This window comes from Pagrus major, chromosome 11 (assembly GCF_040436345.1).
Source record: "Pagrus major chromosome 11, Pma_NU_1.0".
Taxonomy (NCBI): Eukaryota; Metazoa; Chordata; class Actinopteri; order Spariformes; family Sparidae; genus Pagrus; species Pagrus major.
This window is the reverse complement of record NC_133225.1, coordinates 24951381-24975800: the sequence shown is the minus strand read 5'-3', so window position 1 is coordinate 24975800 and position 24420 is coordinate 24951381. Positions and strand designations below refer to the sequence as shown.

Sequence of the window (24420 nt, the reverse complement as noted above, 5' to 3'; positions counted from 1 at the left end):
ATGTAAGATATGGCCAGAATTTTTACTTGAAAATGTCCAAAATTGAACTCACATTATCAACAGAGTATGAAGAAACAAACAGTGCTGACCGATGTTAACCAGCTAGCCCCAGCCCAGCCCGTCTCCTAATACCACTACTTAGCCGCGGTAGTTTCAGCTGGGACATGCAAAAGTGGTCAACCACTCCTCTCTGCAAAAAACCTCTCCTGCCCCCGCCTGCCATGTCTTCCTGTCCCTTGAGTCATGAGGTTATGATCTGGGCAGACTCCTGTCAGCTAATAGCGCTACTTAGCTCCAGGACTAACTGAGCTACTTGCTAACATCAGCTTGTTGCTAAAGCTAAAGATGGCTCCAGCAAAGACAAGTCCAGTATAGTGAGCAGCACTAAGTGATTAGTGCCCCCCCCCCCCCCCCCCCGTGCCTTCAATTTCTCATATTTCTCACCAGATTACTTGACATTACTCACATGAAAATACCAAAAAGCGCCGGTGATGTATTGTGAAATTGCCCAATTTTGAATTTGGTGACATTTTTAAAAAACTTGAGACTCACAGCATATTTTTCGAATTTGAAACATCTGTGAACTTTTGGATTTTGTTGATCTCTGCTCAAGTCTTTGATGTCTCTCTTTTCTGTCTCTTTACAGGAAGTTCATGAAATTCTCAAAGAATATGAACTGAAGTACTGCTTTGTGGACCGCAACAAAGGCACAGGTAAGACTCTCACTTAACCACACACACAAACACACAGATGCTTGTACTCCTATACTTGTGAGGACTGCGACCAACATGCATTCACTAAACCTAACCTTTACCTTTACCATCACATCTAAAAACCTAACCCCAACTCAAAACCTTATTCTGAACCTAAAACTTGTTCAGTCTTCATCCTTAAACAGCCCGTTGAAGAAAAGAGGACCATTCAGAATGTCCTCAGGCTTTAAACTTGTGGTCCTCACAAATATAGACATACAAGATCATATACACACGTGCACACACATGCAGCTTTGCTCAAATGAACATGTAAACCAAACCCTAAACATACAGTACATACATGTCATATCTGTCATCACACCTGTGTATTTATAGTTACATGGAAAGTAGTGCAGTAGTGATATCCACAGTGTTGAAGGAGGGAGGGACGACTGGAACTTTGTATGGTTTTACATTTTGTACAAATAGTGTTGAGGTCAGACGGGTGGATGACCTGTGACTCTAGTTACTAAGATCTGTCTCCGTGTTCTCTTAGCAGAGTAATGGTGGTTATATGACTGGTTATGTAGGTTTAGGACAGTAGGACTGTTGTGTGCACCATTTCCCAAGTTTCCATCTCCATTTTTTATCCTCCTAAAAGTTTTTTGTTTCGGAATATTTACTTATAAACTCGGGGCAAATCCATCTTCCTCCCCATAAAGAGGGAGCAGTTTGCAGCAGTCTCCCAACAATGGCAGCACCCGTGGAAATGGGGTAGGATTAATTTGTAGGTGTCTTTTTCCCTTCTTGTTTTTTTACACGTGCCAAAGAGACATCATTTTGCTATGGTCAGCTAAATTCTTTATTAACTGGAAGTTTGAAATTTCAACTAAGAATTTCTGACCTCTGACATTGGCTGGAATACAGCATAAGAATCGAGGGTGTTGTGTGACACAAATTTGTGATATTGAATAAAATGGTTGAATAAAAAAATCAACTTTATTGACTTGATTCTATTCGACTTAAGTGAGGGATCCAAAAGTTAGAGATTTGAGTGTTTTTGGCTTGATGGTTTCTGCTGTGAGATGCACTTAAAAACAAGCTAGGTGGCTGGTAGAAGTGCACTAGCAGGAGGAGTCAGCGATGGGTTCAGTTCCAGTGTCTGTAAAATAAAGAAAAGTTTTTAAAGTTGCAATATGTAAGAATTTTAGTTTAAAAAACATTTTAAATTAACTAGAATTAACAACAGAATGTAAATAAATAACAGATTTCTATGTCTATGTATTGTTTTGTTTTTGTATCTTCTGAAGTTAGCGTGCTAACTGGCAAGCCTGGGGCCTGAAAGCCTCCTCCTATTTGTTTGGAGAATGAGTTCAACAGGTGCCCAATTCTTACATATTGCACCTTTAAAGATGGGTGTTTTTGCACACACTCAATCACAGACTCACATAGTTAATGTAATCTTATCCACTAAACACCTAAATAAACTCTGAACCATATTTTAGACACGTTTTAATGATAGTCTTTGTCATTAACTAAAATCCTAGCTGTGTATAAAATGTGTGCCTCATTTTGAAGGCTTTTCCACATTCTCACCTTCTGAGTACATCTGGTCCTCATAAGCCTGGAAACACAAGAAGACACACACGTACACATACACACACACACACACACACAGACAGACCCCCTGCCCCTGGAGTCTGTCCCTTTCCAGGGAAATCTTACATAGTGTCTATATTTAGTCCGTTCAGTCAGCCAAGCACCTGAAACATAACGCTTTTAGAAAGTAGAGGGGAGCTGTAAACAGCTGAGATATCAAAGCACCAGCCTGTCCAAAAGGTTAATGGGGTTTCAGAGCCGGATGAAACACAGGCCCTCATCGGACCAGCAGCCACAGTAGCACAGTACTCGAGTAATTAGTCCACTATGGTGGTGTTGGGCTCTGATGTACTGAGTTGGGTGGAGTGGGATGAGAGTCCATTGTCAACCACGTTGTTTAAGAAAAAGTTTAGTTAAATTTGTTCCACATTTTCTTTTGTTTATCTTAATATGCTCTTTATTTATCTCTCAGTCGCTGTGGTTCTTCTCTAACACCACCATCTGTCACTGGCTCGGTCTTTGTCGGTCTCTCCCTCTCACAGAACCCTCCTTTGTCTTTTTCCATCTCTCCTCTTCAGTGAAGTACCACTTGTTTCATTTCAAGGACTTATTTCAGTAGTTTGACAGCATAATATGGTAACGGCTGGGAGTCTCAATATGTGGTCTCTGAATTAAGATGGAGAATGTTTTAAAGTGAAATTTACATCCGTCTTCAAAGAGTTTTGTTGAGGGCCTCGGGTGAAAGCTCGATGGAAGGGGAGGTTTTTCTTTTAAGTGGTTTTACCAGGTAATGTCGTCATGGACTGTATTGAGGAACCTGTTAAGATAGACTTTACAGCAGAGGAGTGGCTGTAGGAGGTTTTGTCTGCTCAAAGGCAAGAGCGGGGGCTTTCACAGTTTGTTAGCTTCACACTCGAGTTTGAAGCTGATCAGTGTTCAGGAAAGTGCAGATAGCTTGTGTTGATGAGAAGGTGAGAGTGAATAACACAGAGAGAAGCATCAATACCATGATTGTTCAGATCCAAAAGCTTGCTGTTCATGCTGAAACGCCAGAAAAATCGAAATTTAGTGCAATTACTTCCTCCTCTTTTAAAATTTTGCATGACCACCATCCTGTGGTAGAAGGGTCGAATAGATCATACATGGACACTTAGCAGGATAACCTCCGGGGAAAACAGCTTTCTGAAATATGAAGTATATCTTCTCAGATTTGGTTTGGTGACAATGTGTAGCAGTTAAAAGCAGTTAAGATAACAGTAACTTTCTGCTACAGACTACTGTACACATAATGATTGTGATCGCAGGTCGGATAATTTCACGAAAAAATGAACGTTCAGTCATTATCTACACACCCCTATGGAAAGTCAGGTGAAATTTCATAGTCTACAAAACATTTCTGGAGCTTCACAGCTGACCAGCATTGCAGAATTCTCCTACACAATAGAAGTAGATGGGGACTGGTTTTAAAACCTAAGAAAAGAATATAAAAAAGGCATGTAATATCTCCATACAGCTCATCCGGCTTAATCCAAATCTCTGGAAGCCCCAAGATCCCAAATTGATTTGAAATGATGTTATTTACACCCTTTTATAAGCTGTAATCTACACTGTAGCTGCTAAGCTAAAAGCTTTAGTGCACATCCCGTCTGTAGTGGGTGCACAAACTTGTGTCGAGAGAGTAAAAAAAAATCCTTTGTAATCAATCTTGGATCTCTTCGGGCTTCCAGAGACTTCGAGTACACCGGACGAGCTGTAGGGAGCCATTTGAGGTTTTTTCCTGATTATTTTCTTATGTGTTAAAACAAGTCCCCATCTACTTCAGTTGTCTCTTTTAGAGATAGTTCAACATTTTGGAAAAAATGAACTTCTTTCTTGCCAACAGTTACAGGAGAGGAAATGTGCTATTCTCATGTATGGCCAGCAGCCAGTTAACTTAGCTTGACTTAAAATGGGGGGGGAACAGCCTGACTCTATCTAAAGGTAACAGAATCCACTAAGAGGTACAAGCTCACTTATTAACATATTATAGCTTGTTTATTTAAGTTGTACAGAAACATAGGTGTGAAACCTACTGGGTATCAACTGTGTCATCCAACTCTGGCAAAATACAAACAGGAGTATTTCCCAAAATGTTGAGCTGTTCCTTTAATGTTGCAGCTCTGTGTTAGGACCCAATTCTGAGTGCAAACCTGACCAGCATACTGTATGTCAGTGATGGCCAACAAAGTGTCATTGACAGCCAGCGTGTTGCAGAACAATGAACTCACCTGCTGAGATGATTGAATGTTGGTTGGAATGAAAAACCTGCACATTATTAACACTCCATGGGGAAGTCTTGGCCACCCTGACTGTATATTAACCATTATATGTCACCAGTTGACCAAAGCTTGATTTTATGGGCTGCCATTTTTTTAAGTTTGGGTTTCGAGTGAATAAAAAATATGGTCGCGATTTTTGCGGTCATTGTGTAGGATTTCCATGTCATGCAAGTGGTGATTCTAGCAACACTTCTCTGAACAATCCTGTGTAGCATGGCCTAGCTTGAACCAGGTGATACTAAAAACCAGATACTAGATACCAGATACCACAGTTTTTGAGATTTTTGAAAACCAAAAAAAAGAGCGAGTTGAGTCCAATCAGCATTGGAAACTGTGGAAACACCATGTGTGTGTGGTGGGGGATCCCGGGGCTGCTTCAGTTAGAGGTGTGGAAGATTGATTTCATGCTTCTGTAGCTTTGCACTTTGCATGTTTCTATGTGTGTGTGTGTGCTGAAGGAGTGAATGTTTTGCCTTGATCTGGTAACCCCCCGGCTTGTCGCCTCTTCACTTTCGCCAAACACAGACCTCTATCCAACCTCAACTTCTTTGTGTTTGTCTTTGTGTTTGTGCTCATGTATACATGCCTGTTTGTGTGTTTAATGTGTGTCATAACAAATTTACAGCAGTGTTTTTTATGTAACGTTATGTTTATATGTCTGCGTGTGTGTGTGCGTGCGCGTGTGTGTGTGTGTGTGTGTGTGTGACGCTGCGGTCAGCTTGAACTTGCCAGCCTTTGGATCAGTTTTCATGACAGCTGGATAACATCACCCCAACCAAGTGTTTACAGTCTGACTCACCGTCTCTTTCCTCTCTCCCTCCGTCTCTTTATCTCTTTCACCTTTTCTGTCTCTCCAGTCTCACAGCTTTAAAATGCAACAGAATTTTATGTTTCTTTTTGTCACTGCCATCATGCAACAGTTGGAATATTTGAGGTGAAGCACTCCATACAGCTGTTTAAAGTGAATGAGCTGAAGTATGTTACGACTTTAGAGCTCTTAAAAACTAGATCCTCGGCACTGTCGACACACGTTTTCCCATTCTTTAAGGAAAAAGATGCCGATATTGTATTTTTAGGATCAACAGTGTGTTTGTGCGTGTGACTTTCTCCATCTTCTTTTGATAATTTCCGTTAATGATGATCAGAATTTTGTAAAAACGTCAAAAGTAAAATACTAAGTTCCAAGATCAAATTGTTGAAAATGTTCTTTGACGTTTTCTTTTTTATTTCTCAAAGTGAAAGAAAGTACAAAGATGACTGTATTCCTTCAATTCATTCTTTCTGTGTTGCTTTCGTGTCTTGATGGCCTCCTTGCGTCTCTCCCTTTCTGCTTCATCCTTGAGATTATTGATGTTATTTGTATGAAACCTTTTTTTGGCAAGGTGCTCGATCCCTTGTGAATCACAGTGTGTGTGCAGTTATGTGTCATCCTTTTCAATGAATTTTGAGTTTATTTCGTTTCGGTTGGTGATGCTTTTTATTTCACTGTTAGGGGAGATCGCTGTTATTGTTGCAAATGCTAACCACAGAGCGGTGTTGCTGCTGTGCCCGTGAAACAGAAAATGTCTCCTGGGAAACATGTTTCAGAGCCTCTTGTGTCTGAATTGCTTTTGTGTAACATCAGTTTTTGAGTAAATTTAAAGTTAAGAGTAGCTAAACAATGTAAAAATGTTAAGCATTCCTTCTCTCTCTCTTACAATACACACATATTTACACACTGAGACAATGGTGACAATGGTGGTCCAATATCAGACTCCATAGGCCTGTTTCACTCTGAATTTTAAAGGTTGCAATATGTAAGAATTGGCCACCTCTTGAATACATGCTACAAACAAATGGTGGGAAGCATATCACCCGAGTAACTACTAGCTGCTGCAAATTGTAGCTGCTGTGAGCTAGTTAGCTCAGTTAGCCATGTAGCTAGCGATCCAGGCTGGGAGCTCTATGATGTCAAAACTCTTATTTCTTCACATTCTGTTGATAAGTCAAGTTATTTATGTATTTTTTAAACTGAAATAACATTACATACTTGGATATTGTACCCTTTTAAACTATCCATAACTGCTTAACCATGAGTTAAGCTCACCAGATCTAGGGTCCCTATCGATTAAATAATGAAAATGTTGATAAACGCCCTACCTCACAATGTTAAAGAAAGTGAGAAAAAAGTTCCTGGATTCGTCCCTTTTTCAGGATCCACACCAAAAGTTAATGGGGTCTACTCTGGGCTGAGACGCATCCTCCATCCAAGTTTTGCAGCAATCCGTTCAGTAATTTGTGTGTAATACTGCTCACAATCCAACCAACAAATGGACAAGGGCGAAAATATAACCTCCTTAGCAGAGGTAATTAGGATTATTCTATTAGCATTCAACAATGACACATCCCAGGAGTCATAATCATTGAGCTAACAAAATATTCATTGATTTACTACTTTTTTACTCCGTATTCTAGTGCTTCTGTTTTTCAGAATACTTAGTTAAATATGTTTTGCTTATGATGTAACAAAATATGGACAAATGTATCATGTTTTATAAAAGAAGGAATTAACAATAATAACCACGACTTACTGGAAATACAACACAATGAACTCTCAGCAGGTGGTGAGAGAGAGTGAGACTTTTTTTACATAAAACATCGACTTTGGGAAGCTTCAAGGCAAAAAATGTTTGGTCCAGGCCCCTGGTGAACAACAGCAGCTGACCCAGAAGTGAGGCGGCACTTTGGCTCACTGTATCAGCAGGTGGTGAGAGCGAGACACCAGGCTGAACAGAGGGAGCTTCTCATCAATCTCAGCTCATATTATCCCTGAGCTCTCAGCAGATAATTATCCAGGAATTAACCTCAGCCCAATTAGGTAATCTAGTCAACTATCTTACAGGACGTCGCTGTCTTTGACGTCATTATTCAGCTCAAATGAGAGAAATGATCAACAGATCACAGGGTTCACTAACATTTCCCTGCCAGGTTGACTCATTAAAATGTTAATTTTTTTATGTGGTGGACTTATTTTCGTACAAATCATGCTGCATGGTTGATAATCTTTTATTAACTTCAAACTTGGCACACTTGAAGAATTTACACCCTCCACAATATGTGCTTATTCTTTTGTTAATAGAGAAAATGATGCACATTTTATACCACAGCAATCAAAAGATACTGTGTTTTGTCATTGTGAGGCTGAACTACAACAGAACACAGCAGGTAGCAGTCAAATTAGTTTAAAATATTAAATTGCTTTTATATTGGTTTTATTTATCTTTCTGCTGTTGTTATCAGCCCCTGGGCTCTGTAATAAACGCACAATGAAATATTAATCATTCCAAGGAAATTAAAGTTTGCTGGGTGAACTTAGTTTTAAGGGTTTTCACCCAGAGGTTTCAGTATCATCAGGTAAATTCATCTTCTGTAATATCTCAAACTCTATGGGATTTATGTTTCATTAGAGAATATGTTGCCCAACATGGAAATATTGTTTGTTGTTTGATAACTTATAGATGAGTTTTACAAGTTGTCTATATTTCAGACTATTACTCAGCAATATCAAACTCTTTTTGGTCTCATCACTTTCAAAACATTTTGAGCTAAAAACAATGAGATAAAGAAAAATAACCAGCATTTAAGAATCCCAGAAGGGTCAGGCTCTGCTGTCGAGTCAGTATGGATACAAAAATAACATGATTCCCCCGTGGTAACAGAAAATGGATACATGGTTTTAATGCGAGCATAGAGAGATTTTTATAATTGGTGTGAAAAGCACACATACCCTGAGCTGAGTGTATCACACAAAAACACAGACGAGTGTGTACAGGACTCGAACATTTTCTAAATGCTATGATTGTCACTTGGGAGTTTGTTTGTGTGTGTTTGTATGATTGGGGAACTCCTTTTAGCAACAAGTCCATTATAGACATAGAGGATTGGACTCTCTCCAATGTTTACGATCATTTGACGTATCAGATACTGGAGCTGCTGCACATAGACGGACCTCTAACAGGAACTAGTTAATGGAAAATTCTGTTATTCCTTTTAGCTTCTATTTTCATAGTTTCCGCCATCGTTACCATCGTTTTGTTGATGCAGTCTGTTTGTTTGGATGTTTTATAATTTCCTGTATAGGCCGACCAATTGTGAATTATTAAGCACAAACCTTTTAATACACAATATATGTTTGAAAACATACGTTAACAATATACTGGCTGATATTTGTGAAGATTCTGAAGTCATCCATTTCATGTTATGTTTTAGCACTTAACACATTTCAAAATATATGCCACTATTCATTTAAACATTTTTTTTGATGAGGTCCCCTAAAAATTGTTTTTGCAAAAAACTACCTCAAACATACAGTATGTTAACACAAACTCTAAAAACAAATATATCAGCAGTAGGCTAATATACTGTGGACTATATAGGCTAGTCATTGACTCCTGAGCCTTGTACCATTATAGCATTGTGATTTAAAGGCCCCCCAGCAGAGAGCACAATTAAATGGCGTGTCCCTCAGAGTCGCTGTAAGGCAGGAGTTGTTGGCGTTTGTGACATGTGGGAGAGAAAATGAAAAGAAGTTTGTTGATGCTCAATGCACATCATTAAATATGTGTCCTGTTCATTATTTTCTTATTAAACCTGCCAAGTTTGGCAAACTCAAGAAACTCACTTACACTGATGGCAGCTGTGTTTCTTTTCTGCAGACCACTGTTGGTTCACTTGTTTCAATCGTGCCATTCTTATTTTCTTATCTTAGTTTCCTCAGTATATTTAGCTGGCTACCTTTGTTTCAAGCTTCTGTGAATGAACACAGCTTAAGTTGCAAATATGTGGCGCGAGACGAAAAACCTTTTAAACCAGGCACAGGGGTGTATGTGGGACACTTGCCAAGTAGAGATTGGAGAGTTGATGTGACTCCCTTAGCTGGTGATGGGAAACAGTTTTCTCCGCGGGGTGAGACAGTTGGAGGTTGCAGAGAGGGACAGTGGGGAACAGTTGTGACTGCAGTTGTGTGCTAATGACCAGCTCCTGCCTTACAGCAACTCTGAGGGAAAACACTGCCTCAAAATCAGAATCACGTTATTGTCCAGCACAATGTTTCACTGGGGACATCAACACATGCCAATTGAGACATCGCCTAACCCTGTATCAGACAGTATATCAGCCTCGTTGATTCATTGTGTCATGTGCTGTAGCTACAATTAAAGGGATTAAAGGACTTGTCATTTCCCTTTCAGTTGTTGGGAGATTCACAAGACATGAACAACTAATGGCATTTTAATTGACACAATCTGCCTACCTCAAACATCATGGCCCTTGTTTGTAACACAGACTCTATACTAATCAACGATCATCTCAGTAACACTCACCTTTGTATCAGTGTTTGTAAATTAGTTATTTCAGTGTTGGTCTTTTCCTTGAGGTGTGTGTAACTAGCTCCTCCTGGGATATATAGGTGTTAATTACACCAGAGATAATTCTTTCAGAGGGCACATTAGTAATTGACCTCATGCTAATTTCCTGTACACATTTTGCTCTAATTGAATTTCTAAAATGTAACGGCAGAGATTTCCTTGATAAACTGTTGTCCTCTGTCTGTGTTATAATTCTCCGGGGTGTTTTCCTCACTGTTTGTGTGGTAACTAGTTAGCAGAACCTCTCCTGGTTCCTCTCTGGTCTCTGCTCTAATTGAAACGTACTGCTCGGAACAGCTTTGGCATGCATCTGCACCTCATGACCATATCAGTTCACTGAGCCAGCCTCTGCCGTTGGACTTATTAGGTCATACTGATCGAGAGTGTTTATGTGTCTGTGTCAGTGCACGTCTCTGTGTTTAATGTGTGTGTTTAAGCGTGTCCCGCTGTGTGTGTACATACCTCCATGTCTCCATTTGCGGCTTTGCTTCGGGCTGTTGCTTCAGCTCCTTGGCTAATGATGATTTTTTTCTTAAACACCCACCCTCCAAACACACAGAGACAGAGCTCCTCTGCTGCTTCCTATCTGTCCTTCTTTTCCTCTGTCCTTCCTACACTACTGATGTGTTGTTTTTTTTTTTTACCAAAACACATTTTATAGCCAAAATATCTCCTCAAAAATCCTCCCTCTGTCCCTTGATCTATGTCTATGAATACCTACCAGCTCTAATTTGGTCAGCTCGCACATCCCTGAGCCAGCACAGCTCAAATGCATTTGATCCATTTGCGTGTCATTTCAAATTCATTCGATCTTGATTTTTGGAAAAAGTGACCCTAACCCAACCCTAACAGTTACTGACTTATCAATAACCCTCGGTTATTGATAAGTCAGTAGTAAAATCCAGTCATCGTTGAGTTTGTGATGTAAGGTTGCCAGACAGTCCAAAATTAAAGCACACACACGCACAATCAGATGATATTTTCCCGGACGTTATGGGGACATTTCCATCATATTAAGTCAAAGATAAAGTTAATCCCTTGGGTCTTGACATCCTCAAATGGGAGTAGATGGAGACATTTATGTTGATTTAACAGAGCAGCTCCCGTGTTTAGCACTCAGCCTTGTACTGACCTTGTCTTGTTAAAAATATCCTGTGGTTTCATGCTTATGAACGTTGAAATGCCGCGATCCCTCGTTAGAAATGTGCTGGTCTGCGCTGCAAGCTACAGAGAGCAGCATGACATGGTGACGTAGTGCGATGTCAAGAAGTCACGGAATTAAAGCCGGGAATACTGACGAGGCATTTCAGGCACTTCAGGAGCAGCATTTTCTTTGGAAGAGGAGAGCTCCTTTTGACTCAGACTTTGACCTTCTACATGTACAAGAACATATATAACACACTGAAGGAAAGGGTGAAAACGAAAAGGCATAATAGGTGTCCTTTAAGGCTTCCCCTCACCATTAGCAAATTGGAGGCACTCTACCAGCAGCTTGTTAGCTGGCCCATGGCCCATGTTCATAAAGTTAAGCATCCATCATTATCAGTCTCCATGCTCACATTACTGGGCTGTGCTGGGATTGTCACCGCTGGATAAAATCTCATTATCAGAACAGATTACGAGTTGGCTGCAAATTCGGTCCGGCTCTGTTGATGTTTGATTTAAATTTTGGGCTTTGCATCCCAAGCATTTCAACTCACCTGTTGCCAGAGGCCTCTGATAAATGATGGTCATTAAACGGGCGTGTCCGCTGCCCGTGTTTAATTTTAATACAGTAGATATCTCTCATGGTTTCAGAACAGGCCAAACAAAATTATATGCAAATTCACACACTGATGAGTTTTAATTATTTATTTCTCATTCTCAAATCCTATCTTGTGTGATCCATTTCCACTTCCCATCATTTAAGTGGCCTCAGGCAGCGATCCATGTCATCAGTTTTAATCAACTAATTATTATTTATATCCACAACTCATTTCAGATCACAGAGCAGCTTAGGAGGAGTTTAGCTTCAGAATATCTATTCTTTTGAGAAGACGTTTACAAACAATTTAAAATGCAGGTCAGAAAGCCAGTTGACTTTTGGGAAAACTGAATATGGACAAAGTTTGAGGCTCGTATTTAACTCGGCTCTGAAATGAAATCTCAGCCAGACAGTCAGAATGGCAGACAGGCAGCTCGACAGGCACACAGATGCACACATTTGCATATGTACCCACAGACGGGCAGATGAAGCTGTCTGCCAGGCTGTTAGAAATCTGCAGGCATCAATTCATCCAGCCACACAGCCACAGTGAGCCAGCCGCTTCCACATGACGCCACAAGTCCAGAGGTATGTGTACTAATTCGGCAGGGCTGCGGAACCAGGGATCTGGGAATACAATGGTGGGGTTTATCCAGGGAATCCCAGCCTTTCAATGGAGGCCTTTGTGTTTGTCGCTGCACTGTCCAGTAATGAAGACAACACATGCTGGCACAAAGCTCATTGGCCTGTCGCTTTGTGTGTTCGTGACGGTGAGGGTGAAATACAAAAATACACAAGTTGAGGGATGAGTATGGAATCGGTGACAGAAGTAACAGCATCCATCACTTGTGCTGTTTTCTTTGTAACTTTGCCATTAAAACCCTCATTTAGCTCTTTTTTCTGTTGCTGTTTACTCAAAAACCTATTCTGTGTTTTTTCACTACTCCTCACAACGACACATTTCTTTGTGTCTGGGTTGCTGTTGGTTTGTGTTCTTCTCTGGTAATGATGCTGCCGAATGGAGAGTTGATTAGCTTTGCTGTTAGTTGTTTGTGATGTCTGTAGTTTAGAAGCAGAACGTGGAACTTAAGAAGACAATGACTGTGCTTCACTGCTTGGGGTTTCCTGCAAATGTCTGAGAAAACATTAAGCTCCTTACATGCAGCATTTCGGTGGTGAATGTGGGTTCTGAATTGGAACAGGTTTCGAATATATTAAGGACAAATATTCCCTCAGTTAGTTTCAGTTCTGCTCATGAATTCCTTAAAGATATAATGTGTAAGAATGCTGCATTTAAATGTCTAAAAATGACCAGACCAAATGTTTCCAACGATGTTCAATCCCAGAGAAATCCACAAGTTTACTCAAAGTAACGATACATTTGGGCGCCCAACAATGCTTCCGGGATAGGAAAGTCAGCGGACAAGACCAGATAAGTCAAATCCCAAAAGTTAAAAAGTAATATCTGAGCTCTCCTCCCGTCGGTTAACAGCTCCAGGTCAGAGCAGTATCTGATGTGACTCTGGGTGTTTGCTGGCTCTGAACAGCTGCATGCCGGCCCTTCCACACAACACTTGCAAATGTCTTTTGTTTTGACTGAGAGACCTTTAGAGGAAATCACATACAGTAATGTGCATTTAAAATGTCTTTTCAGAGCTTTGGTCAAACTGCACTTCCCTCTATATTGGTGGTTATGCATGTCTCAAATCACATATACAGAGTTATCAAACTGTGGCAAAGCTTCAAAAAAGTAAGAGGTGACGCAGTAAGTACTTGTATTTTTTATGTATTTTGGATGTCCCATGTATGAAGAAAGAAATAAGAAGCATTAGGTAGCATTTTCCTGTTACCACTGAAGTACATTTAATTGGAGCCACTGTTTGAACTGGTAGATTTACAGTTGATTATAGCCCAGTTTCTTAAAAATATATGTCCATGGTTAATCTACTTTACCAGCAATCACGACAGTGCAAACATAATAAACACACATTCCTGCATGGTTATGTAAGGCAGCTTTATTTTGCCCCCCCTTTTAAACACTTAGACAACTCAAAGTGCTTTACATGTACACTGGGAAAGAAGAGCTTTAGAACAACACTCAAGAACAATGAGCCATAAAAACCAAAATGAAACCAGTTCAGACAGAATAAGATGAGTTTTAAATATTTGATGCAGTTAATGTTGACGGCATTCTAAAGAGTTATGAGATCGTACAACTCTACTTCTGCCTTACCGCACATTAAGGGCGATTGTTTAAATGAGAACATTCGTAATTGGAGTTACGGATTTAGTGGAGTAACGCATGTGTGTTTGTGTGTATGTGTGTTTGGGCTCGTTCTCACAGAACTCCACAACACCAGCTAAGAGAGCCATTATGAGACTCAACAGCGCTCTTTTCTATTTTCCTCTTTTTCTTCTCCATCTTCCCGTCTTAAGTGACAGCAGCCGAGTCCATCTAATTGCTTCCCTGGACAGCAGCTTGTCACTGCTCTCTCCCTCTGCCTCTCCCCGTCTCTTCCTCCCCTCTTCTTTTCTTTTTCTCCCTCTCTGTCATCATCTGTCCATCTGTCTCCTTGTGAGTCACTAAATGCAAATCAGCACCGACTACACAAATATGATGCTGCTATAAGCTTTGATCACATGCCACACACACAGACACACAGACACACAGACACACACACACACACATAAACACGCCCTGTTACTGTACCCCTCACCTCTTGCTGTCAGGCTGTGTGACTATGTCATATCATGTTTCATATTTGTGTGTGTGTTTTCCGTGTGAGTGTGTGTTCATTATTGAGTTCTTAAGACTTTCATTAGACCAAGTGCACTGTGGGTAGCTAATGAAGCAATAAGTACCCCCACGCACACGCCCCGGCTTGTTAATAAACCTACTCATGTTTGACACCAAGAGAGGAGAAGATGATTGTGATGGTTCTCGTTCCTTCGCCGGTTTCCACCAGCATCATTGTCCAATGAGTTTGCTCGTTACAAGGCGGCTGTCAATAAGGGGGCCATTCACATGGTACTACAGCTACAGGCCGCCTCAGTTCTTCAAATTTCATGAATGACAACATTTTCATTTATGTTATAATATCAGATATCAGTTTCATTGTCGATTGAAGAATGCCGACAGACATAACAGAGACGCACTGTTGTATTGGTTGATAGTAGCGAGAGTAAGAGCAACAAGTCATGCACAGACTTAGTTCAGCACAGTGCACACAGTCTAATTAGATATTTTAGATATTTATTGATTCAACCACAGTCTGGATGTTCTTTTAGAATATTTCCTCTTGATTGGTTTTGCAGATGAGTGTGGTTCTCACACCCCGGGCTACTGACTGGTACCAGATGGATTATAGGCTGTTTTTGCAGTAATTACTATACTTGGAGTGGTTTGTGTGTGGCTCTCTGTCATCCCCACAACAGGACAGGATTTTTAACTAAAGTAGGTAATCCAGAGATAATTGGTGTCATCACACATTTATGCTGCATTTGAGAAAACGTGAAACTCGAATTGTATGGCCTCCTATGAGAAAAACTACAGTGGAACACGACTTCCTGCTCAGGGCAAATCCATCTATCCAACTTCTTGAACAAGGAGTTGTCTGAGGTCACGCGACAATGACAGCAGGGATGTATGTATTTGTAGACTACAGTATTTGTACGAAGCTAGTGAATGCAATATTAATATACGTGTCCAATTTTAAAAGTCCAACGAAAAATAAAAAGCTTTAACGGAATAGTTTTTCCTCTTCTGTTCAGTTTATATATGCAAAGAAGGTGTACTACTGAGGGTTAAATTGTGTGTATAAATGCCAAAGAAGTTTGTCATGGTTAGCCATGTTTTTCATTTGGCATTGTGCACCTGGAAGGCTTCAATCTCCTTTAAATCACACACAAAAATAAGTGGGGCAGCCCAGTCACCAGGATAAAATTTAGGCAATTAATGTCTTTGCAAAACACTGATACATTCATATTTGTATGTGTCATACTTACCATATTAACATTTCTATGAAACATGCATATCACCTTCACATTACATGTTTATGACCTGACTTTCATATCAGGAGGTGGAGGGGATGGTGGTGGAGTTACAGGCAAGAAGGCTGCAAAGTCGGTTTCGGCAGTCAAGATGTTTCAACATGTTCGCATGTGAAACCACTGGATATTTTTCAGGAGACCTTGGGACAAATTCCAGCCATTCTGTGTGTGTGGCAACAGAAAAACTAAAATTCAACAAGAAGTTGGGACATCTCCGAATGTGTTTATGGCAACCAAAACATGTATTTCAAGCCAAACCATGATCCTTTTCTTACCCTTACCCATTAGTTTTTGTGCCTAAACCCAACCAGACCATGAGCGTTGAGCCAGCATAGAATAAAAAAAATAAACCTAAACAAACATAACATTGCAACATAAAGAAATGTAAAATTTCTAAATATCCATAATTTGTAGAAAAATGCATTGCTAACATTCATTCTGGTGATTGCGTCGGCCATGGGCCCCAGTGCAGTTTCAGCAAAAGCAATGTAAGAACAAGGCAGCTCTGAAATATGTGAAAATAAATGGAGATATCCCATCAGCATGATCACTATTAACCATCAAGTTTCTGTTCTGAGGATTGTGTCTTATCTGTGGTTCACACCAACGCACATGAAAAACACAGATGTCTTAAACACACACACACACACACACACACACACACACACACACACACACACACATATGGACACACATGGCTTCACTGTTTTGGGTGAAAGCTTCTGTACAAATCGAGAGTGAACATGAAGAAACCCACAAGCACACAATATAGTACACCACACATGCACACATAGACATCACGTTAACGTCTGATACTTTATGTTCACAGAGTTATCAGAGCTCTCAACCTTGCTTTTTATGTGTGAGGAGCACAGGAGTGCGCACTAAAGATATGAAGAGCTTATGATAAGCAGCCGACCACAGAAACACACACACACACACTGCTGGTTTGGGGTGCATCAAAAGAGGAAGTTTACTTTGTGATCCTCCCTGAGGTGTTGTAAGGATATTGTTGTGAATATGAATATTTTGTTTGTGTGTGTGTGACAGAGAGAGAACAGGGAGACAGAGACTAAATGAACTATAATATTGTAATTGAATCATTCTTTAAATCTAAGTGTATTGATTTAAAGATGAAAACGTCATCAATTTGTGACTAACAAGTCCTAATTGTTGTGAATTGATTAACTTGTGTAGGGCATGTAGTTCCTGAGATAAAAGAACCTTCTGGCTTTGCTTGTATGCCTTAGTGTCCTCACAGGTGTGTGATATCACTTATGTGTGTGAGAGCAGAAGATTACACTGAATTACATTAGGGCTGCAACTAATGATTATTTTCATTATCAATTATTCTGCCAATGATTTTCTCCATTTATCCTTTTGTGTATAAACAAATCTGGCGACTGATTTGTGTGTTCAGCCATCTTGCTGTGCTGCCATTACGGTGCTGGCAAGTTGTAGTAACTCTGTCTGCTGCTGCCTGCTCACAGTGACAGTAGTATGGGTAGTTGGATTGGATGCGTTACACAGTGTTTCCCAGTTACTGATGAATAGGGGTGTCACGTTTCTCCAAATCCACGATTCAATTGGATTTTCGATTTAAATAATTTCAGCACTGACAGCTATGCTATTGTTCGACTTAGACTTTTATGCCCTGACAGGTGTCACTGACATTTTCAAATTCTTCTTTACAAAGATAGTGGTATTATACAACACCAACTCAACTTTATCCTGGAGCCTTTTGCAGGTTAGGTTTAGACAAGTTTAATAATAGTCACCAAAAATCAAAATTCCAGAATTTGACAAAAAATACCAGCCTTCAGTGATTCTGCAATCAACAGCAAAAGGTAGAAATTTAGTTTGTTACAAATATTGTCGTCTCAAACCTGTCCAGAGTAAACCATCTTCTCAAGTAAATTAATCTTTGGCAATGTTATCCGTTTAGCTCAGCTCCGTTTTACCTCTAAGAATGATGTAATGGTGACAAAAGCCTAAAAAAGTGAGTCCAATGTGATTCAAATTCCTTGTTTTATCCGGCCAAAAGAAATCTGTGTTTCTACCATATAGTCCTACGGATAATACTTCTCAAACAAAAGCAGTAAATCTTCAGATCAAATATACGGACTGAGGAGAATGAGGGCAGAAAGGACTGGAAGAGAGTGAAATCCACCGGCAGAATGGGTGGTTGCAGGATGAGAAGGAACTAAAGTGATAGATGGATGCTGAAGGTTAGGATTGACTTAAAATGACAGATTGTATGACTTATAGTTAAAAGGGAGACGGACAGAGGGAGGGCATGACAGAGAGAAAAATGAGAGAGATGTACCGGAAGGATCAATAGATGATGAATTGATGATACAATGGCCGACAGGGGAGGGATTACGTGGACAAATTAAATGCATTATTACTGTTATTCACCGACCAAAAGTATTCGCAACTGATGACGAACTTTTTCCTCAATCTGGAGGGTGCTCAAGTGGCTGTACTTGATTTTGATCATTGGTTTAAATTCAAATTTAAATCAGAATCGGTTGGCACTATTGTTTTTTCATGGTTATGTTCCCACTAGAAATGCAAATGCACATAATATACTACAAAACTGTAAACAAGCGCACAAAATTACGTTAGTGGATCATCCATTTTTAGAGTGAAACGTTTCAAAGAGGGTCGGAGTGGCTGAGTGAACAATGTAGCTGTGGGCGGGTGAGTGGGCGGCTAGTTGAAGAGATGCCGAGTGTTAGATCCACTCAGCGCTGCCTCTTATGCATCTCATCCCTCAATCCCTTCATTTCTCCATCTCTCTGTCCGTCTATACACCGAACACACCACCCACAAACCCCATACGTAACTGTATTTTAATAGTAATACTGCAGCTGTTAACAGCAAGACCATTAAACGCAATAATAAGAGATCTTGTGGACGCCATTTGTGTCGTCCATGTGTGATTTTGTAGCCACTAATTCTAAATATTTATCTTCCTTCTGTAAAGTTACTCATTTCAAAAGTGATTTCATGTTCTGTTACACTTGGGACGGTTGCAGTCAAATGTCAGGATAGTTCTTGATCCTCTGCTTGCATCCTGTTGCACACTTGTTGCATCTTGAGTCCCGCTGGTGTGTGCTGAATGAGACAAGAGCTTCTGACATGCTGGCTGTTGATGTGGACATATGAAACTTTGCAACAAGATTATTCCATAAAAAGAACGCTTTTAGATCAGCTTAACAAACTCTGGCCAGGGTCAAGCCTACTGCAGCTTTTAGTTGGGTTCGTGCTTATATAATATAAATATTGCAATGATACACTGAAGGTTGTCCATGGAGGGTCAGAGAGTCCTTCAGGTTAAAGAGATTCTGTTCTGTCCTGTATTTATCAGTTGTTAAAGGTTCAGAGTGATTTATTTGTCATTGTACAACACAGGGTTTGCATAATGAAATGAAAGATTGTAACTCCTTCATGCTACACAAAGATAGAACATATATGCAGTTGTCTGGGCTATAAACATGTATACATAAAGACGTAAACACCCAGGAGATGATTCTGGAGTGTACATTTACAGTACATTTTGCTGGAAAGGGAAGCCAATAAAGAAAGTTAAGGCTGGACTACTGATATAATTTTAAAGTCCTTTATGCAATGCTTTTGAAACATGGTTCCACAATTTGCCTCATTTTTATCATACATACTCTTTTCATAATAATTCCGATCTTTTTGAATGTCCCCTCCAGGGCAGCCATGGAAGTGCTGCAGGCTGGAGGTTTGTGTGGGGACCGACGGATGGAAAGAGTGAGAGACGAGAGCGAGGGAACAGAATGAAGAGGAAGGGTGTTGATGATTGAGAGGAGAGTGTGGGAGGGCCGACGTGTTAGAAGACAAAGGGCTCGGAGGATGAGAGGACCGCTGGGGGAGAGGAAGAGAGGATAGGATGAGAGAGGTGGATGCAGCTCGTCTGAAGTGTTTACTCATGTAGATACTGTAGCAGAGAGGAGGGATATAAAGCCACAGAGATGCAAAGGAGGATGAGAGTTTACACAGAACTAAGAGGCACAATCATTGCCGTGTCATAGCTGCTAGTGTTTATATTTGTAGACACGCTGATGGTGTTTTACCACCAGGTACCGTCTATCAAAGGAGCCACTTGTCGTTCTTCTATTCTTGTCCTTTTTTTACCTTTTTGTATCTATGAAATCTCTTTTATAATGAACACGTTTCAGACTGTGCTAATGTTTGGATAGCCTTTCAGATCAAAGCTGTGATCCTCTCAAAGACGATGTCTGCTGTGATCTAAGGATTTATACACTTTGCAGATTACAGTCAAGAACATCCTTATGGGGCTTCGCTGTTAGGGTGATTCAGAGGATTGTGTGTGTGTGTGTGTGTGTCTGTGTGTCTGTGTGTAAGAGAGAGAGAGATTGATGAAGCAAGAGCAGCAAGATCCATAGAGAGCCCGTCCTTCCCGGCCTGTCAGCTCATGCTTACATACTGATAATATGTCCTTAGTGCAGGTTGAAATCGCAATGATGATGTAATTTCTAAACCCGTCCTCTGCTCCCTGGTTTCCTCCTATCCTTTCATCTCTAAAGCAAATTTAAATTTTTGACATCACCACTTAAGAGACTTTTCACCTGTAGCAGAGAGGAAGGATCTGTGAAATGGATAAAATTATAATTTATCACATCATGGCCTGTAAGGGTTGAAGCTACCATAGAAAGATAATAGATTACTTTCAAGCCGGTGGTTGGTGAAATTTCTCATTTAGATTGTTCCGTGATGTTGCCCTTGGATCATAGTTTTGAATTTTACTGATTTAAAATAACCTGTTTGGCCAAGGTGAAAGCTTTGAGATGGAAACCTGAAAAAAAGAAATAGGAATTGGCAGTCAGGGTTTTATCGGTCCAAGATGTCTATTATTGTGCTTATTTTCTTGTTTATAGTCTGATACATTCACACACTGTGATACAGCTTGATACTGAATATCAGAAGAAACAAAGAAATAATTGAATTAAAAATGTTATTTTAAATGAGTCCACAGCCATAAAAATGCTAATGTCAGCATGCTAAAATGTTCATAATGGCAACGCTGACATGATAATATTTAGCAGCTATGATGTTTGCCATGTTTACCATCCTAGCTCGTGCTTTGTTAATATCCCTTACAGAAAAACCACATGAATTTCCCATGTTGTCGATGTTTCCACGTCCCATATGTTTCACATGGACATTTATTTATATATATATATATGTCCATGTGAAACCCATATATGGGTATGTGAAACCCATATATGGGTTTCACATGTCGACCCATACATTTCCCATCCAAAGCCTCCCTTCAGTCTGTTTTTCTGAAAAAATGTAATGAAATGTACAGTCTTTGTTGTTATCATCCAGAAATTCCAAGTATTACCAAGCATTTTTAAAGTCCTCAACATGGCAACGGCAACATATGTGTATTGAACTTTGAACTTGATTTTCTGTGTCAGCCCGCTGAGTTGTTTATTTCTGTGAGACTCCTGTCTCCACCTGAGACTTTCATCTAGGCCTCGGGGCTGAGATGAAACAGCAGGAGCACTTTCCACACAGCGTGAGGACTAGCCTCTGGAGTTTCAGGGGTCCGCCGTGCCGTTCGTAACTCCCCTGTTTTTAATTAGCTCCTTCAACAGGGAACGTGGCAGCAGAATTGCAGCCTTGGAGGTGATTTCAACGGAAGATTTCTCCTTTTCTCTTCCTGTGCCTCTACACACTCCTCATAGGAACATGGGGAATAATCGACAGAAGCAGAGACCCATAATTAAGACGTAGGCGCTTTTGTGTGATTTTCTTTTTGTGTTTTTCTTTTTTTTTGACAAAGTTCACTTGGTAGCCCACTCAATGATTGCCAGGCTGTGAATTATAAGGTTATTTAGTAAGCTATTTAAGACTCTTGGAGTTCTCCCTTTCGCTGTAGGAGAAAGTATTGAGCAGGATTTGACGTCAGCCCCCGCTGGTTGGGCTACACGGTGTCATTAGAGGCAATAGAAAGAGCAGAGCTTTAGCATAAAACCCAAACCATATTCTCTCCATCTCCTCGTAATGCCTAATGTTAGGTACCATACTTAGCAGGTTAAACCAGATTAGGCTCTCAGCTTAGTGTAAGGGATCCATTACTCTGTGTGTGTGTGTGTGTGTGTGTGTGTGTGTGTGTGTGTGTGTGTGTGTGTGTGTGTGTGTGTGTATTAGATGAGCTTTGAGGTAATTGATTTGGGTGAAGGTGGTATCTGAAGACAGACAGAGGCACATGGAAATAGAGATAGAAAAGCTCAGAGAAGTAGTGAGAGAGACCAAAAGGAAAGACCGGCATAAAGCCAACAGATATGAAGAAATACAGCAGTCGGAGAGGAGTGTGGTGGGAAGAAAAGACACAAGACAATACAGAGGGATCAATAAAGATACAGATGCAGCAGAGGCTGAAGACACAGAGATACAGAGAGGTAGGGATAGATTTTCTATGTGTTAGCCCGATCCTGACCTTGCATCAGATCTGCTTACATTGATTGTTCTCTGTGAAAACTAAGAGGCCTGTGGAGCAGATGTACCAATAGTTGCTCATTTCAACATTTTTTGCCAATATCTTCAGCCCGAGACTCCAGCACCTACCTGATCTGCACGTACACACTCAGTCATAAATGCCTGTACATATAGAGGAGCAGCTCATACTGTGGTTTTGAAGTCTTTGTAATGTAGTTTTTAACCAAAGAGTGTGGACATCGTGTCTGCCTATCTCTATTTTGAGGGATTGTATATAGATAAAAAAGGTCAGTGGGGGCGTCCTGCATGACAGATGTTTTTAAGCCACCTCCAGACCTCCTTCTGCTCAGCATGTGTTGTACTGCTTAATACATATTGTTTTGATGGCTTGCATCAGAGTTAAAAGGGAACAATGTGGTGCCTGTTCCCTGAGAAATTTAATGTGGAAAAATGCTTTATCTTGCAATGTTAAAGAAAGTGAGAAAAGATTTCTGGATTTGTCCCTTTTTCAGGATCTGCGCAAAAAGTTCATGGGGTCTATTCTGGGCCGAGACCCATCCTCCATATAAGTTTCAAGGAAATCCATTCAGTAGTTTTTGTGTATTTCTGCTAAAAAAGCAACCAACAAACAAACACACAAATGAACACAGGTGAAAACATAACCACCTCAGTGTAGGTGAGGTCAAGGAAAATGTCTGTATCCAAAACATCCCTGGGAACTGTTCAAATCAGTTCTGCAACATTATTGACTTCTCCACGGTTGAGTCAAATGTTAATTTTGCTCCAGACACTTTTTCCAAATCAGAGTTAAAGACAATACTTGTGCTGTTTCCTCCTCATAACTCTGAAGCTCTGTTTAAAATGTGTGGAACGTTCCACAGGTTAACAGGTTAACTAGTAACAGGTGATAGTATCATGATTGGGTGTGAAAGGGGCATCCCTGAAAGGCTCAGCCTTTCACAAGGAAGGATGGGGCGAGGTTCACCATTTTGTGAAACACATGACTGTGTAAAGGATATTACTACATGGGCTCAGGAACAATGTAGCTAAAACACAGATATTTTGCAAAAGATTGCATGCTGTTTTAATGTACATTTTACACCACATCCCACCTTTTTGGGTTCAGTTTGAAATGGCAGATGTTGCTATGGCACCATTATTACGTAGGGAACATACGCAGTAATGGTGTTAAAGTGAATCATGACTCATTGGTGGTTTGAGAGGTTTCTTTTGAAGCTTTGAAACTTTTTGTCGTCGTGTCTTCAGGATGTGAAGGCTACGAAAACCCTCAGTCTTGAACTGAAAACCACATACTGTCGATGCAACCAGCTCCGACTGAGTAATCATATTTAGCACTGCCTGTGATTGAAGCACCATTTTTTAGCACCAAAAATCACTCATGGCTCTGATGTTTTTTTGGCTGTGTTTGCTCCCTCTGATGAGTGGCAGAGACACCAGCTGCCAGTGTTTTCATTTGAATAATTTAACAAACAATCATTCAGTGATTTGTGGGTCTGAAATCTAAACTCTAGCATTCAACTTCGGATTTCCTGTGCGGCCAGACTGTTTGTGGTGCACTCAGGATCAGACATGAAACTAGGCATTATGTGATGTTATTTGTGTCGCTCAATCATTCTGAAGGTGCTCAAAAGTCTAAATCACCCGCTCATTTTCATACTTCTTTCTCGTCCCTGTCCTGCTGTTTCTGGGGCTTCTTTCCATGTCAACATGCACACATTGACACACAGCAGGCTCACAGACAAACACCCACGCAAGCGTTTATGCAGATTGAGGAGTGTAGGCTGTAAATGACCTGCTGGTCTGGAATAGCTCAAAAAACACTGGGTATAAAAGCAAACAAATGTGCATACCATGATTTTCTACATGGATATCTGCTTAAAATAGTGCTGGAGCCCCGTGGGGAGCTGCAGTAATGGCAATTTTGATTAAAGCTTATCCTGTGCTTGGCGTTCAGTCACTTGTACTATCTTAAAATGTTCACAATGACCCGTTCAATAATTTAATACCCATATTATCTTTTTTGTGGAACTTGCCAGATGTTGTAATGTTCACCTCATTCCGGAAAATGATCAAAAACAGACTGATTTGCA

General features: G+C 40.4%; 1 protein-coding gene across 1 annotated transcript in view; it reads left to right on the top strand.

Moving 5' to 3' along the window:
- The window catches only part of raver2 (ribonucleoprotein, PTB-binding 2), a 94844-nt gene that overhangs the window by 20638 nt on the left and 49786 nt on the right, over nucleotides 1-24420 (top strand). The window contains exon 2 of the mRNA XM_073476943.1: nucleotides 647-713. Within this exon, the coding sequence (XP_073333044.1) occupies nucleotides 647-713 (67 nt within the window). The remainder of the gene's footprint in view (nucleotides 1-646; nucleotides 714-24420) is intronic.